At 39.5% G+C, this 16,381-nt stretch overlaps 1 protein-coding gene across 2 annotated transcripts in view; it reads right to left on the reverse strand.

Annotated features, from left to right (window-relative positions):
- LOC133634244 (multiple PDZ domain protein-like) overlaps nucleotides 1–16,381 on the reverse strand; it is a 137,801-nt gene that overhangs the window by 9,546 nt on the left and 111,874 nt on the right. For both annotated transcript variants that reach the window (XM_062027368.1, XM_062027367.1), the window contains 8 exons: nucleotides 14,612–14,689; nucleotides 13,622–13,681; nucleotides 13,322–13,555; nucleotides 11,927–12,010; nucleotides 5,668–5,861; nucleotides 4,528–4,675; nucleotides 4,392–4,463; nucleotides 2,798–2,921 (listed from right to left, as the gene is read on the reverse strand). In XM_062027368.1, the coding sequence (XP_061883352.1) occupies nucleotides 2,798–2,921; nucleotides 4,392–4,463; nucleotides 4,528–4,675; nucleotides 5,668–5,861; nucleotides 11,927–12,010; nucleotides 13,322–13,555; nucleotides 13,622–13,681; nucleotides 14,612–14,689 (994 nt within the window). The remainder of the gene's footprint in view (nucleotides 1–2,797; nucleotides 2,922–4,391; nucleotides 4,464–4,527; nucleotides 4,676–5,667; nucleotides 5,862–11,926; nucleotides 12,011–13,321; nucleotides 13,556–13,621; nucleotides 13,682–14,611; nucleotides 14,690–16,381) is intronic.

A 16,381-nucleotide genomic window follows, 5' to 3' on the forward strand; every position in this document is an offset into this window, starting at 1 on the left:
TACATTTATATAGCGCTTTTTCTCAAGTGACTCAAAGCGCTTTACATAGTGAAACCCAATATCTAAGTTACATTCAAACCAGTGTGGGTGGCACTGGGAGCAGGTGGGTAAAGTGTCTTGCCCAAGGACACAACGGCAGTGACTAGGATGGCGGAAGCAGGGATCGAACCTGCAACCCTCAAGTTGCTGGCACGGCCGCTCTACCAACCGAGCTATATAATATATATATATATATATACATACACACATATAATGTGTCATTATTCAGTATTATTATTTGTGTTACTATTCAAGTTTTAAATCTCTAGAGCAGGGGTCACCAACGTGGTGCCCGCGGGCACCAGGTAGCCCGTAAGGACCAGATGAGTAGCCCGCTGGCCTGTTCTAAAAATAGCTCAAATAGCAGCACTTACCAGTGAGCTGCCTCTATTTTTTAAATTGTATTTATTTACTAGCAAGCTGGTCTCGCTTTGCCCGACATTTTTAATTCTAAGAGAGACAAAACTCAAATAGAATTTGAAAATCCAAGAAAATATTTGAAAGACTTGGTCTTCACTTGTTTAAATAAATTCATTAATTTTTTTACTTTGCTTCTTATAACTTTCAGAAAGACAATTTTAGAGAAAAAATACAACCTTAAAAATGATTTTAGGATTTTTAAACACATATACCTTTTTACCTTTTAAATTCCTTCCTCTTCTTTCCTGACAATTTAAATCAATGTTCAAGTAATTTTTTATTTTTTTTGGTAAAGAATAATAAATACATTTTAATTTAATTCTTCATTTTAGCTTCTGTTTTTTCAACGAAGAATATTTGTGAAATATTTCTTCAAACTTATTATGATTAAAATTCCAAAAAATTATTCTGGCAAATCTAGAAAATCTGTAGAATCAAATTTAAATCTTATTTCAAAGTCTTTTGAATTTCTTTTAAAATTTTTGTTCTGTAAAATCTAAAAGAAATAATGATTTGTCTTTGTTAGAAATATAGCTTGGTCCAATTTGTTATATATTCTAACAAAGTGTAGATTGGATTTGAACCTATTTAAAACATGTCATCAAAATTCTCAAATTAATTTTAATCAGGAAAAATTACTAATGATGTTCCATAAATTATTTTTTAAATTTTTTGCAAAAAGATTCAAATTAGCTAGTTTTTCTCTTCTTTTTTTTTCGGTTGAATTTTGAATTTTAAAGAGTCGAAATTGAAGATAAACTATGTTTAAAAATTTAATTGTCATTTTTTTCGTGTTTTGTCCTCTTTTAAACCGTTCAATTAAGTGCAAATATCAATAATTATTAATAATAACATAGAGTTAAAGGTAAATTGAGCAAATTGGCTATTTCTGGCAATTTATTTAAGTGTGTATCAAACTGGTAGCCCTTCGCATTAATCACTACCCAAGAAGTAGCTCTTACTTTCAAAAAGGTTGCTGACCCCTGTACTAGATCAACATTAGGTCTATCTGTCAATATAACGTTTTTAAAGATTAAAGTTGTATGCTCGTGTTGTCAAAGAAAACACATTTTTTTAATGGAAAAAATACAAAATATGCAATATTTTCACCCAATAAAATTTTTGAGTGGAATATTTGAGATTATATAATAATTGGAGCCTTAAAAAGGTCAATAACACCGTTGATTTTAATTCATTATTATTTTTTAAGCAATGACACTTAAAAACAAATCACACTAAAATTATTGGGGGATCCAAAAGGTTCCTACTCATTAAAGTGTTAAAACATAAATTATAATTTTTTGTTACTGTTTACTTTGAACACAATAATCTCGAGATCAATTTCAGATCCATCCGTCAATTATAAGTTTTATTGTTGTTTATGTTTTTTGTTTGTTCGTTTGAGGCCCTTCTTTATAAAAAACAGCTCAGTTTTTTATATGGCGAACACAAAATATGCAACATTTTCCCCAAAAAATATCTCAAAGTGCAATATTTAATGTGACGTAATTGGAGCCTTGAATAGGTCAATAATTCATAATGACATTGATTTTGATTCATTATTATTTTTTAAAGAAATAAACAGCCTGCATGGCATCTTTGTGTTATTAGAGTAAACATTGCAACGTTTTCTTGTTACATTTCACCTGTTTGCTCTTTTATACCACTTTTTATGTTTTTATTTTTTTCAATCGTATTTTTAAAATGTGCCGTGGGGCCGTTAAAAAAATGACCTGCGGGCCGCAAATGGCCCCCGGGCCGCACTTTGGACACACCTGACTTAAGGGGTTGATTAAAACAAATTATGCTTCCTTTTTCTTTTTTTTAATGCAGTTAATTTATTTTTTTTATTTTTTTAAAGGTCACGGGTGTCAAACTCGAGGCTTGGGGGCCAGGTCTGGCAGATATTAGCAGATATTAACAGTAAATGAACAAGTAGATGAATAATACATTTTTACAGTTTGTCCCTCATAATGTGTATAAAATAAAAGGTGTATAAATGACACAATATGTTACTGCATACTAATTAGGAGTCTTTGTTTGTTTACTTACTACTAAAAGACAAGTTGTCTATTTTATTGAAGGACTAAATGACAATAATAAACATATGTTTCATCTACACTAACATTTGTTGTTACAATAAAGACAATAGTGACATTTTTTGTGTTTGTAGGAAGTATGAAAAAAAGGCAAGATTATTTTATAAATATGCTTTCATTTCACATTCTGGTGACGTCTGCAGACACCAAATACACAAAAAGGTACCAATAGGTAAGAAAAGTGGCCTTTTCCTAACATGTCCCCTTTAAACATAGCAGGCTCTCAATGTGACACTCACTGTGGCCCCCTGCTGGGTTCTCTGTCTCCCCCTGCTGGCTGACAGAAGAAGTGCGTCCAACCGAGCGTGTCAGGGTGGAGCAGTCAGAGTCGTCACTCTGGATAAAACACAACTTAAAGTATTCCTACATTCACAAAGTAACGTTGTTAAAAGATGGTAATAGTTCAACATTTTATTTTACAAGTCGTTTACACTGCAGGCCAAACTGGAACCAATCTTGATATTTGGTCAATGGTAAATGGGTTGTACTTGTATAGCGCTTTTCTACCTTTTTTCCCCCCAGTTGACTGGTTAGTTTATGAGTAAAATGTGATCGTTATTAGACTCCGGTATAAAGGTGCATCTGGCCCCAATGTGGCCCCAATGTGGACCCAATGTGTCCTTGACACCACTTGTATGCACACTTCTATAAAGTGAAAACAAAGGAAGTTGACCAGATTACGTAAATAAACAAGGAAGTCACTACTACTAGAAGAGGACGACTTCCTGATGTGGCCTAAATCTGACGCCAAAAGATCCGATTTGAAGCACTTTGGAGCATTTAAACTGGCAACAAAAATCAGATCTGTCACTTGAGGACAAAACATTTGGTGTGCAGTGCAAACGGGGCCTAAAAAGGACAAAACATTTGGTGTGCAGTGTAAACGGGGCCTAAAAAGCACAAAAACATTTGGTGTGCAGTGTAAACAGGGCCTAAAAATCACAAAAACATTTGGTGTGCAGTGTAAACGGGGCCTAAGAAAGACAACAACAATTGGTGTGCAGTGTAAACGGGGCCTAAAAAGGACAAAAACATTTGGTGTGCAGTGTAAACGGGGCCTAAGAAAGACAACAACAATTAGTGTGCAGTGTAAACGGGGCCTAAAAAGGACAAAACATTTGGTGTGCAGTGTAAACGGGGCCTAAAAAGGACAAAAACATTTGGTGTGCAGTGTAAACGGGGCCTAAAAAGGACAAAACATTTGGTGTGCAGTGTAAACGGGGCCTAAAAAGGACAAAAACATTTGGTGTGCAGTGTAAACGGGGCCTAAAAAGGACAACAACATTTGGTGTGCAGTGTAAACGGGGCCTAAAAAGGACAAAAACATTTGGTGTGCAGTGTAAACGGGGCCTAAAAAGGACAAAAACATTTGGTGTGCAGTGTAAACGGGGCCTAAAAAGGACAACAACATTTGGTGTGCAGTGTAAACGGGGCCTAAGAAAGACAACAACAATTGGTGTGCAGTGTAAACAGGGCACAAAAAGGACAAAACATTTGGTGTGCAGTGTAAACGGGGCCTAAAAAGGACATGCACATTAGGTGTGCAGAGTAAACGGGGCCTAAAAAGGACTAAAACATTTGGTGTGCAGTGTAAACGGGGCCTAAAAAGGACAAAAACATTAGGTGTGCAGAGTAAACGGGGCCTAAGAAAGACAACAACAATTGGTGTGCAGAGTAAACGGGGCCTAAAAAGGACATGCACATTTGGTGTGCAGTGTAAACGGGGCCTAAGAAAGACAACAACAATTGGTGTGCAGAGTAAACGGGGCCTAAAAATGACATGCACATTAGGTGTGTAAACAGTTTACCTGACTAGGTGTGTAAACAGTTTACCTGACTAGGTTGTGGGTACTGCAGTCCGGCCTTGAAGCGAGCCACTTCCAGGTGGATCACTCCACTGCAGTTCTGTCCCACAGACTCAGGATTATTACCTACAAAAGTGCTGACACTGCGTGTCGTGTTCACACACCTGCAGAAGTCGCTCCACCACTTCCTGACACTCCGCACGGACGTCCTCGCCGTTGATTGACAGAATCTGGTCACCTAGCAACAGCCGGCCATCCACATCGGCCACGCCTCCTGGGGCGATACGGGACACGAAGATGCCGGTGTCGTCGCTGTGGGACAGCGTTTGTCATAGGGCAGGCGACACAGTTGGGAAATACACAAACACTCGACAAACAATCCATCAACCATCCGCATGACAACATCCTGCCACCTGCCTGCCACCTGCCTGCCACCTGCCTGCCACCTGTCTGCCACCTGCCTGCCACCTGCCTGCCACCTGCCTGCCACCTGTCTGCCTGACCACTAAGTTGATGATCAAAGGCGAGACACAAGACTTGACCAATGACTTGTAGTCCAGGACTAAAATGACAGATGTAGAAGTACACAATTACACTACTATTCCTTACTTAAAGGTACAAAATATTACTACTATGCCTGGTTTCCTTCTTTTGAGTCTCATAGTAAGGTGTTGGCCTTCTAGATTGGAATGTGTCAGAGTAGAGATAACTCGGAGTAGTCTAAACAAAGAGAGTGGGGGCGAGGGACAGACGGAAGATCACGGGACTTCCGGGAGTTTGAGCTAGACCGAGCTAGACCGATCTGGACCGGGCTAGGGAACGCTTGGGTGCTGGGTTGGTCTCAGGTTTGTCCTCTAAGCTTTGAGAATAAACTACAAAATACCAACTATTGCCTGGAGATTGAATATAAACATCAGCTTATTGCCATAAAAAGAATCTGGGAGAGACTAGCAATTTGAATTCCCCATTGGAGGAATGCTGGTCAACGCAACAATATGTATATTGATATAACAATATGTATATATACGTAATCCTAAAAAAAAGACATGTGTGTTTGTGTCTCTCATAATGATAGTCAAAATTCCCCAAAAGTGCAGCTCCCCTTTAAACTACTACCCTTTGAACCGGAAACAATAATCCAAATAAAAGCAAATAAACTCCAGAACAAATTAATACAATTTAAAAATATGAATAAAGTTAAAAACAATTCTACATTTCCATGTAAAAATCTCCAGTTTAGGGCATCTATGGCTGTTTGTAGAAGATGTCTCCCCATTTATGGAGGTAAGAAACAACATTCTGACCTTTTCCCCACAGTGGTGAAGCCCAGACCCAGGTCAGGATGAGGTCTCAGCAGCAGACTGAAGACGTCCCAAAGATCTTCTTCCCTGTAGGCCTGCTGGGGTCTGAACACCCTCAAGTCCACTTGATGCCTGCTCAGCCTCAGCACCGCTATGGCCTCATCGTGGCTGGCCTGGCGCAGGTCAATACTGTTGACCTGAGACAAAGAAATACTCCACATCTTTCTCTTGCATTAGTCTGTGCACACCCACCAAGACCTGAGTGGGAATGTGCACATCCACCAAGACCTGAGTGGGAATGTGCACATCCACCAAGACCTGAGTAGGAATGTGCACATCCACCAAGACCTGAGTGGCAATGTGCACACCCACCAAGACCTGAGTGGGAATGTGCACACCCACCAAGACCTGAGTGGGAATGTGCACACCCACCAAGACCTGAGTGGGAATGTGCACATCCACCAAGACCTGAGTGGCAATGTGCACATCCACCAAGACCTGAGTGGGAATGTGCACATCCACCAAGACCTGAGTGGGAATGTGCACACCCACCAAGACCTGAGTGGGAATGTGCACACCCACCAATACCTGAGTGGGAATGTGCACATCCACCAAGACCTGAGTGGGAATGTGCACACCCACCAATACCTGAGTGGGAATGTGCACATCCACCAAGACCTGAGTGGCAATGTGCACATCCACCAAGACCTGAGTGGGAATGTGCACATCCACCAAGACCTGAGTGGCAATGGCACAAAGTCAAGCTGCTGACAGGCAGGAGGAAAACTGCAATCCTTCAATGTCCAGGATGACAACTATGGAAATGGAGAGGTTGGTATGTCGCCCAGTCTTTTCAAATGGGAACACATTTCGGGTAATCTGGCAATTTGATGAACATGTTGGCTTGAATGTGCAGGTAAAGTGGAATGTGTGAAAGGTGGAGCGCTTTAAGTCGGGGGACAAATGTGGGAGTTGTGCAATTAACAAAGATTGGCATTCATTTCAATGGCAATTTCCTGGACATTTTGGATTTTCAGATAAAACAAGGGTTTTCCTCAAATTGTCCTGGACCTGGATGATAGGAATAGACTAGACATGGATGATAGGAATAGACTAGACATGGATGATCAGAATCAGAATCAGAAATACTTTAATAGGAATAGACTAGACCTGAATGATAGGAATAGACTAGACATGGATTATGGGAATAGACTAGACATGGATGATAGGAATAGACTAGACCTGAATGATAGGAATAGACTAGACATGGATGATAGGAATAGACTAGACCTGAATGATAGGAATAGACTAGACATGGATGATAGGAATAGACTAGACCTGAATGATAGGAATAGACTAGACATGGATGATAGGAATAGACTAGACCTGAATGATAGGAATAGGCTAGACATGGATGATAGGAATAGACCAGACCTAGATGATAGGAATAGACTAGACATGGATGATGGGAATAGATTAGACCTGAATGATAGGAATAGACTAGACATGGATGATAGGAATAGACTAGACCTGAATGATAGGAATAGGCTAGACATGGATGATAGGAATAGACTAGACATGGATGATAGGAATAGACTAGACATGGATGATAGGAGTAGACTAGACATGGATGATAGGAATAGACTAGACATGGATGATAGGAATAGACTAGACCTGGATGATAGGAGTAGACTAGACATGGATGATAGGAATAGAATAGACCTGAATGATAGGAATAGGCTAGACGTGGATGATAGGAATAGACTACACATGGATGATAGGAATAGACTAGACCTGGATGATAGGAGTAGACTAGACATGGATGATAGGAATAGACTAGACCTGAATGATAGGAATAGGCTAGACATGGATGATAGAAATAGACTAGACATGGATGATAGGAATAGACTAGACATGGATGATAGGAATAGACCAGACCTGGGTGATAGGAGTAGACTAGACATGGATGATAGGAATAGACTAGACCTGAATGATAGGAATAGACTAGACATGGATGATAGGAATAGACTAGACCTGGATGATAGGAATAGACTAGACATGGATGATATAAATAGACTAGACCTGAATGATAGGAATAGACTAGACATGGATGATAGGAATAGACTAGACCTGAATGATAGGAATAGGCTAGACATGGATGATAGGAATAGACCAGACCTGAATGATAGGAATAGACTAGACATGGATGATAGGAATAGACTAGACCTGAATGATAGGAATAGACTAGACATGGATGATAGGAATAGACTAGACCTGAATGATAGGAATAGACTAGACATGGATGATAGGAATAGACTACACATAGATGATAGGAATAGACTAGACCTGAATGATGGGAATAGACTAGACATGGATGATAGGAATAGACTAGACCTGAATGATAGGAATAGGCTAGACATGGATGATAGGAATAGACTAGACATGGATGATAGGAATAGACTAGACCTGGATGATAGGAGTAGACTAGACATGGATGATAGGAATAGACTAGACATGGATGATAGGAATAGACTACACCTGGATGATAGGAGTAGACTAGACCTGGATGATAGGAATAGAATAGACCTGAATGATAGGAATAGGCTAGACGTGGATGATAGGAATAGACTAGACATGGATGATAGGAATAGACTAGACCTGGATGATAGGAGTAGACTAGACATGGATGATAGGAATAGACTAGACCTGAATGATAGGAATAGGCTAGACATGGATGATAGGAATAGACTAGAACTGGATGATAGGAATAGGTTGAGTTGTTTTGATGAGTCCAGAAATGTTGACAAAGTAACAATTTGTAATTGACAATTGTTTTTTTGGAATTCCTGCAATTGTATTAATACTTCTGTAAAATACATGTAGTACCTCTAATATCTGTAAAGTACATGTAATACATGTAGTACCTCTAATATCTGTAGAGTACATGTAGTACCTCTTGTATGTGTAAAGTACATGTAGTACCTCTAGTATCTGTAAAGTACAAGTAGTACCTCTAATATCTGTAAAGTACATGTAGTACCTCTAGTATGTGTAAAGTACATGTAGTATGTGTAAAGTACATGTAGTATGTGTAAAGTACATGTATGTGTAAAGTACATGCAGTATGTGTAAAGTACATGTAGTACAAGTAGTATGTGTAAAGTACATGTAGTACATGTAGTATGTGTAAAGTACCAGTAGTATGTGTAAAGTACATGTAGTGTGTGTAAAGTACATGCAGTATGTGTAAAGTACATGTAGTACATGTAGTATGTGTAAAGTACATGTAGTGTGTGTAAAGTACATGCAGTATGTGTAAAGTACATGTAGTACATGTAGTATGTGTAAAGTACCAGTAGTATGTGTAAAGTACATGTAGTATGTGTAAAGTACATGCTATGTGTAAAGTACATGTAGTATGTGTAAAGTACATGTAGTACATGCAGTATGTGTAAAGTACATGTAGTATGTGTAAAGTACATGTAGTATGTGTAAAGTACCAGTAGTTTGAGTAAAGTACAAGTAGTACCTCTAGTATGTGTAAAGTACATGTAGTATGTGTAAAGTACATGCAGTACCAGTAGTATGTGTAAAGTACATGTAGTATGTGTAAAGTACATGTAGTATGTGTAAAGTACAAGTAGTATGAGTAAAGTACAAGTAGTACCTCTAGTATGTGTAAAGTACATGTAGTATGTGTAAAGTACATGCAGTACCAGTAGTATGTGTAATGTACATGTAGTATGTGTAAAGTACATGTAGTATGTGTAAAGTACAAGTAGTACCTCTAGTATGTGTAAAGTACATGTAGTATGTGTAAAGTACATGCAGTACCTCTAGTATGTGTAAAGTACATGTAGTATGTGTAAAGTACATGTAGTATGTGTAAAGTACAAGTAGTGCCTATAGTACATGTAAAGTACCAGTAGTATGTGTAAAGTACATGTAGTATGTGTAAAGTACAAGTAGTGCCTATAGTACATGTAAAGTACCAGTAGTATGTGTAAAGTACATGTAGTATGTGTAAAGTACAAGTAGTACCTATAGTACGTGTAAAGTACCAGTAGTATGTGTAAAGTACCTCTAGTATGTGTAAAGTACAAGTAGTACCTCTAGTATGTGTAAAGTACAAGTAGTACCTCTAGTATGTGTAAAGTAGCAGTAGTATGTGTAAAGTACAAGTAGTACCTCTAGTATGTGTAAAGTACAAGTAGTACCTCCAGTATGTGTAAAGTACAAGTAGTACCTCCAGTATGTGTAAAGTACAAGTAGTACCTCTAGTATGTGTAAAGTACAAGTAGTACCTCTAGTATGTGTAAAGTACCTCTAGTATGTGTAAAGTACAAGTAGTACCTCTAGTATGTGTAAAGTACAAGTAGTACCTCTAGTATGTGTAAAGTACAAGTAGTACCTCTAGTATGTGTAAAGTACCTCTAGTATGTGTAAAGTACAAGTAGTACCTCTAGTATGTGTAAAGTACAAGTAGTACCTCTAGTATCTGTAAAGTACAAGTAGTACCTCTAATATGCTACATGCTATGTGTAAAGTACATGCAGTATGTGTAAAGTACATGTAGTACATGCAGTATGTGTAAAGTACATGTAGTATGTGTAAAGTACATGTAGTATGTGTAAAGTACAAGTAGTATGAGTAAAGTACAAGTAGTACCTCTAGTATGTGTAAAGAGCATGTAGTATGTGTAAAGTACATGCAGTACCAGTAGTATGTGTAATGTACATGTAGTATGTGTAAAGTACATGTAGTATGTGTAAAGTACAAGTAGTACCTCCAGTATGTGTAAAGTACAAGTAGTACCTCCAGTATGTGTAAAGTACAAGTAGTACCTCTAGTATGTGTAAAGTACAAGTAGTACCTCTAGTATGTGTAAAGTACAAGTAGTACCTCCAGTATGTGTAAAGTACAAGTGGTACCTCTAGTATGTGTAAAGTACATGTAGTACCTCTAGTATGTGTAAAGTACATGTAGTACCTCTAGTATGTGTAAAGTACAAGTAGTACCTCTAGTATGTGTAAAGTACAAGTAGTACCTCTAGTATGTGTAAAGTACAAGTAGTACCTCCAGTATGTGTAAATTACAAGTAGTACCTCTAGTATGTGTAAAGTACAAGTAGTACCTCTAGTATGTGTAAAGTACAAGTAGTACCTCCAGTATGTGTAAAGTACAAGTAGTACCTCCAGTATGTGTAAAGTACAAGTAGTACCTCTAGTATGTGTAAAGTACAAGTAGTACCTCTAGTATGTGTAAAGTACAAGTAGTACCTCTAGTATGTGTAAAGTACAAGTAGTACCTCTAGTATGTGTAAAGTACAAGTAGTATGTGTAAAGTACAAGTAGTACCTCTAGTATGTGTAAAGTACCAGTAGTATGTGTAAAGTACAAGTAGTACCTCTAGTATGTGTAAAGTACAAGTAGTACCTCTAGTATGTGTAAAGTACAAGTAGTACCTCTAGTATGTGTAAAGTACAAGTAGTACCTCTAGTATGTGTAAAGTACAAGTAGTACCTCTAGTATGTGTAAAGTACAAGTAGTACCTCTAGTATGTGTAAAGTACAAGTAGTACCTCTAGTATGTGTAAAGTACAAGTAGTACCTCTAGTATGTGTAAAGTACCAGTAGTATGTGTAAAGTACAAGTAGTACCTCTAGTATGTGTAAAGTAAAAGTAGTACCTCTAGTATGTGTAAAGTACAAGTAGTACCTCTAGTATGTGTAAAGTACCAGTAGTATGTGTAAAGTACAAGTAGTACCTCTAGTATGTGTAAAGTACAAGTAGTATGTGTAAAGTACAAGTAGTACCTCTAGTATGTGTAAAGTAAAAGTAGTACCTCTAGTATGTGTAAAGTACAAGTAGTACCTCTAGTATGTGTAAAGTACCAGTAGTATGTGTAAAGTACAAGTAGTACCTCTAGTATGTGTAAAGTACAAGTAGTACCTCTAGTATGTGTAAAGTACCAGTAGTATGTGTAAAGTACAAGTAGTACCTCTAGTATGTGTAAAGTAAAAGTAGTACCTCTAGTATGTGTAAAGTACAAGTAGTACCTCTAGTATGTGTAAAGTACCAGTAGTATGTGTAAAGTACAAGTAGTACCTCTAGTATGTGTAAAGTACAAGTAGTATGTGTAAAGTACAAGTAGTACCTCTAGTATGTGTAAAGTAAAAGTAGTACCTCTAGTATGTGTAAAGTACAAGTAGTACCTCTAGTATGTGTAAAGTACCAGTAGTATGTGTAAAGTACAAGTAGTACCTCTAGTATGTGGTCCCCAGCCTGCAGTCGTCCATCTCTCTGTGCGGCCCCTCCATCGTTCACCTCATGGACTATGACTGCCCCCTGGTGGAAGATATGAGCAAACACACTTGCTGCTGCAGTGAAATAAAAGTGTGCTATAAAACTGTTCTTAACTTTTCCACCTCGGCACCCAACTTTTCCACTACACACGGGCCCGGGGCTTACTCAAATATCAACACTGAATTATTAGTCTCACTCTTCATTAGTAATCATCTTCAATAATCATATTTAACCTACTTACGACCTTGTCAAATGTCTTGTGATAAAGACAAGAAATATGATTTATTTGACACATAAAGCTTAGTTTGAGTCAGACTAATTAGAAAAATAAACACTAATATTCTGCATAAGAAGGCACTCATAAATGACACACAACAAATATACAATTTTGTTGTGCTAAATAAACTAAATCAATAATGAATATGTTTCTTAACTAAACTGTCAATACAATTAAAGTGCAAATGAAAATACACTTTTACCACTTTAGTCATACTTTTTGTGCTTAAAAAAACTTCTTTATGACTTTAGCGCTCAACTTGTGTTTGCTGGAGATCATTGATGTCATTACTGCCACGAGTGGTGGAAAGGTGTATTACAACTGAGTGCGATACGGGCTGCAGCTAAGAAACACATACCAGATATATACATTGTGAAATGACTTATTTACACAGAAAAATTCTGTAAATGTTTATTTACATACCTTATTGTTTCTAAACGGTGTCTGCAACAGGGCAGGAAAACGGCTGATCAAACAAAACAGAAGCCAGCTAAACAGACTCAATAAATCCACGTTTGGTGAATTTACTGAAACATTTGTGAAATTGAAACAATACAAAAAGAATGTAAGTTAATAATACTAACACAGACACTCGTGAACGTGTTAGCATGTTAGCTAATGCTAATGACGCTAGCTTGATTACATTACGTACAAATATGCATGAAAACACTCCTACAGACATCACACATGGGACACTTTAGTAAGTAAGAATTGTTTTAGTTATATTGTAAAACTTAATAACGTTGCTTGGGGTGATGAATAAAGAATCCATACTAGTAGCTACGCTATGGATGGCTAGAAGACAGAACGGCACTTCTACTTCCGGTTAAAAGCACTAAACGGAAGGACACTGCAGCAAGATGAACAATAACACACCTTTTTAAAAACTATTTGCATTATGGCCGTCAGCGAAGAAAAAAACGCACATTAGCCGCAACGTATTTTAAGCAGCAGGGGTCAAAGTGTAGCAAAAATTAGCAGATTATAGTAGGGATTTTACAATATTTTTTGTCGGCCGTCTCGAGTTAAGAAACACTATTAGAAGTTATTGGCTGAGAATGTTCCTGGGGACTCACCAGCAGAGTGTCACACCCTCCCACGATGCTCACACCCAGACCCAGGTCTCCTTTCCAGATCTGTATGCTGCTCTCCTTGCCAGCTACCACAGGCCAGCTGAGTGGGTGGGACTCTGGGGCCGACTGCGGCCAATCAGAAGGCTCCTTGGCAGCGAGGGCGGAGCAGGGGGAGATGCTGGAGTCCCTCAGGGCGGACGGCGAGGAGCCCGTGGTCTGTGTGGGACAGGAAGTGGTCTGTGTGGGACAGGAAGTGCAGTCAAGTAGACCTGATGAAGGACTCCAGTCAGGCGGTCTGGGCACCTTCTTAATGTGCTCCTCAGCCCACGCTTTGACTCCCTCTGACAACCTTCTTGTGCCGGCCTGCAGGAAGGACAAAGACTTGGAGAACAGCTCGTTTGCAAAGTGTGTCACATGCAGGTTCAAAACTAGGGCCAGGGGCCCAACATGAAAGATGATTAGTGCCTGGGGCCCAACATGAAAGATGATTAGTGCCTGGGGCCCAACATAAAGATGATTAGTGCCTGGGGCCCAACATGGAAGATGATTAGTGCATGGGGCCCAACATGAAAGATGATTAGTGCCTGGGGCCCAACATGAAAGATGATTAGTGCCTGGGGCCCAACATGAAAGATGATTAGTGCCTGGGGCCCAACATGAAAGATGATTAGTGCCTGGGGCCCAACATGAAAGATGATTAGTGCCTGGGGCCCAACATGAAAGATAATTAGTGCATGGGGCCCAACATGAAAGATGATTAGTGCATGGGGCCCAACATGAAAGATGATTAGTGCATGGGGCCCAACATGAAAGATGATTAGTGCATGGGGCCCAACATGAAAGATGATTAGTGCCTGGGGCCCAACATGAAAGATGATTAGTGCCTGGGGCCCAACATGAAAGATGATTAGTGCCTGGGGCCCAACATGAAAGATGATTAGTGCCTGGGGCCCAACATTAAATATGATTAGTGCCTGGGGCCCAACATTAAATATGATTAGTGCCTGGGGCCCAACATGAAAGATGATTAGTGCCTGGGGCCCAACATGAAAGATGATTAGTGCCTGGGGCCCAACATTAAATATGATTAGTGCCTGGGGCCCAACATGAAAGATGATTAGTGCCTGGGGCCCAACATTAAATATGATTAGTGCCTGGGGCCCAACATTAAATATGATTAGTGCCTGGGGCCCAACATGTATAGACAATCATTACACATAACATTATTTTCACAAGATTGGTCCGATACTGATTTGTGGCCAATGATCGTAGACCTGGTTTAGGATGTCCCACCTTACTGTTTGGAGACCGGACCACCAGACCGTCCTTGGATCCTTCTTCTGCCAGACACAGTCCCAGATCCTGCTTCTCCTGGATGGAGCAGACACACACCACACAACTCATGTGTCATGTTCTCAGATGACATACCACATAAATGTAAATGTTCTCCCTCATCAGGGTCAAGAACTGGACTGTCCGAGCAGTCTTCATGCTCAAAGACTAGATGGGACAGCTCTGGTCTAAGGAGATGGTGCAGGATCTAAGTTATTAGAGGTTCTTTCTACAGGTCTGGTCAACAGTCATATTTCCAGGATTGGTGAAGCCAGACTTTAGGGACTGATCTCTAACTTGAACTGTTTGTGGACCAGACCAGGGCCAAAGATTTGGCCACAATTACACCTCAAGTCTTTTTGAATACTATGCCACAAACCTGGCACACCTATCTTTTAACCATTCCTCTTTGCAGCACCTTTCAAGCTCCATCAGAGATGAAAACCAACACTTCCCATCCAACCTGATGGAGGGAAAGGTGAATGCAGCAATGTACAGAAACATCCTGGATGAAAACCAACACCTCCCATCCAACCTGACGGAGGGAAATATGAATGCAGCAATGTACAGAGACATCCTGGATGAAAACCAACGCTTCCCATCCAACCTGATGGAGGGAAAGATGAATGCAGCAATGTACAGAGACATCCTGGATGAAAACCAACACTTCCCATCCAACCTGATGGAGGGAAAGGTGAATGCAGCAATGTACAGAGACATCCTGGATGAAAACCAACGTTTCCCATCCAACCTAATGGAGGGAAAGATGAATTCAGCAATGTACAGAGACATCCTAGATGAAAACCAACACTTCCCATCCAACCTGATGGAGGGAAAGGTGAATGCAGCAATGTACAGAGACATCCTGGATGAAAACCAACACTTCCCATCGAACCTGATGGAGGGAAAGATGAATGCAGCAATGTACAGACACATCCTGGATGAAAACCGACACTTCCCATCCAACCTGATGGAGGGAAAGATGAATGCAGCAATGTACAGAGACATCCTGGATGAAAACCAACACTTCCCATCCAACCTGATGGAGGGAAAGATGAATGCAGCAATGTACAGACACATCCTGGATGAAAACCGACACTTCCCATCCAACCTGATGGAGGGAAAGATGAATGCAGCAATGTACAGAGACATCCTGGATGAAAACCAACACTTCCCATCCAACCTGATGGAGGGAAAGATGAATGCAGCAATGTACAGAGACATCCTGGATGGAAACCAACGCTTCCCATTCAACCTGATGGAGGGAAATATGAATGCAGCAATGTACAGACACATCCTGGATGGAAACCAACGCTTCCCATTCAACCTGATGGAGGGAAATATGAATGCAGCAATGCACAGAGACATCCTGGATGAAAACCAACGTTTCCCATCCAACCTGATGGAGGGAAAGATGAATGCAGCAATGTACAGAGACATCCTGGATGAAAACCAACACTTCCCATCCAACCTGATGGAGGGAAAGATGAATGCAGCAATCTTGATGAGACTGTTCAAACTACAAGTGATCACTAAGTACACACAACAATAATAAGGATCAACATCTTCTACCTTTTTTCATTTGATACAAATTATTGATGTATTTAATATTTGTTGACTTACTATGTTATGTTATTGATTTAGTCACTGATAAAACGGCTACGATGTGAAAAGGGGTCGGATTAAATAAGCTCAGCTTCTTCCTACTCCTTTTCAGACGTGCTGTAATGA

This window comes from Entelurus aequoreus, linkage group LG18 (assembly GCF_033978785.1).
Source record: "Entelurus aequoreus isolate RoL-2023_Sb linkage group LG18, RoL_Eaeq_v1.1, whole genome shotgun sequence".
In the NCBI taxonomy this organism is placed as follows: domain Eukaryota; kingdom Metazoa; phylum Chordata; class Actinopteri; order Syngnathiformes; family Syngnathidae; genus Entelurus; species Entelurus aequoreus.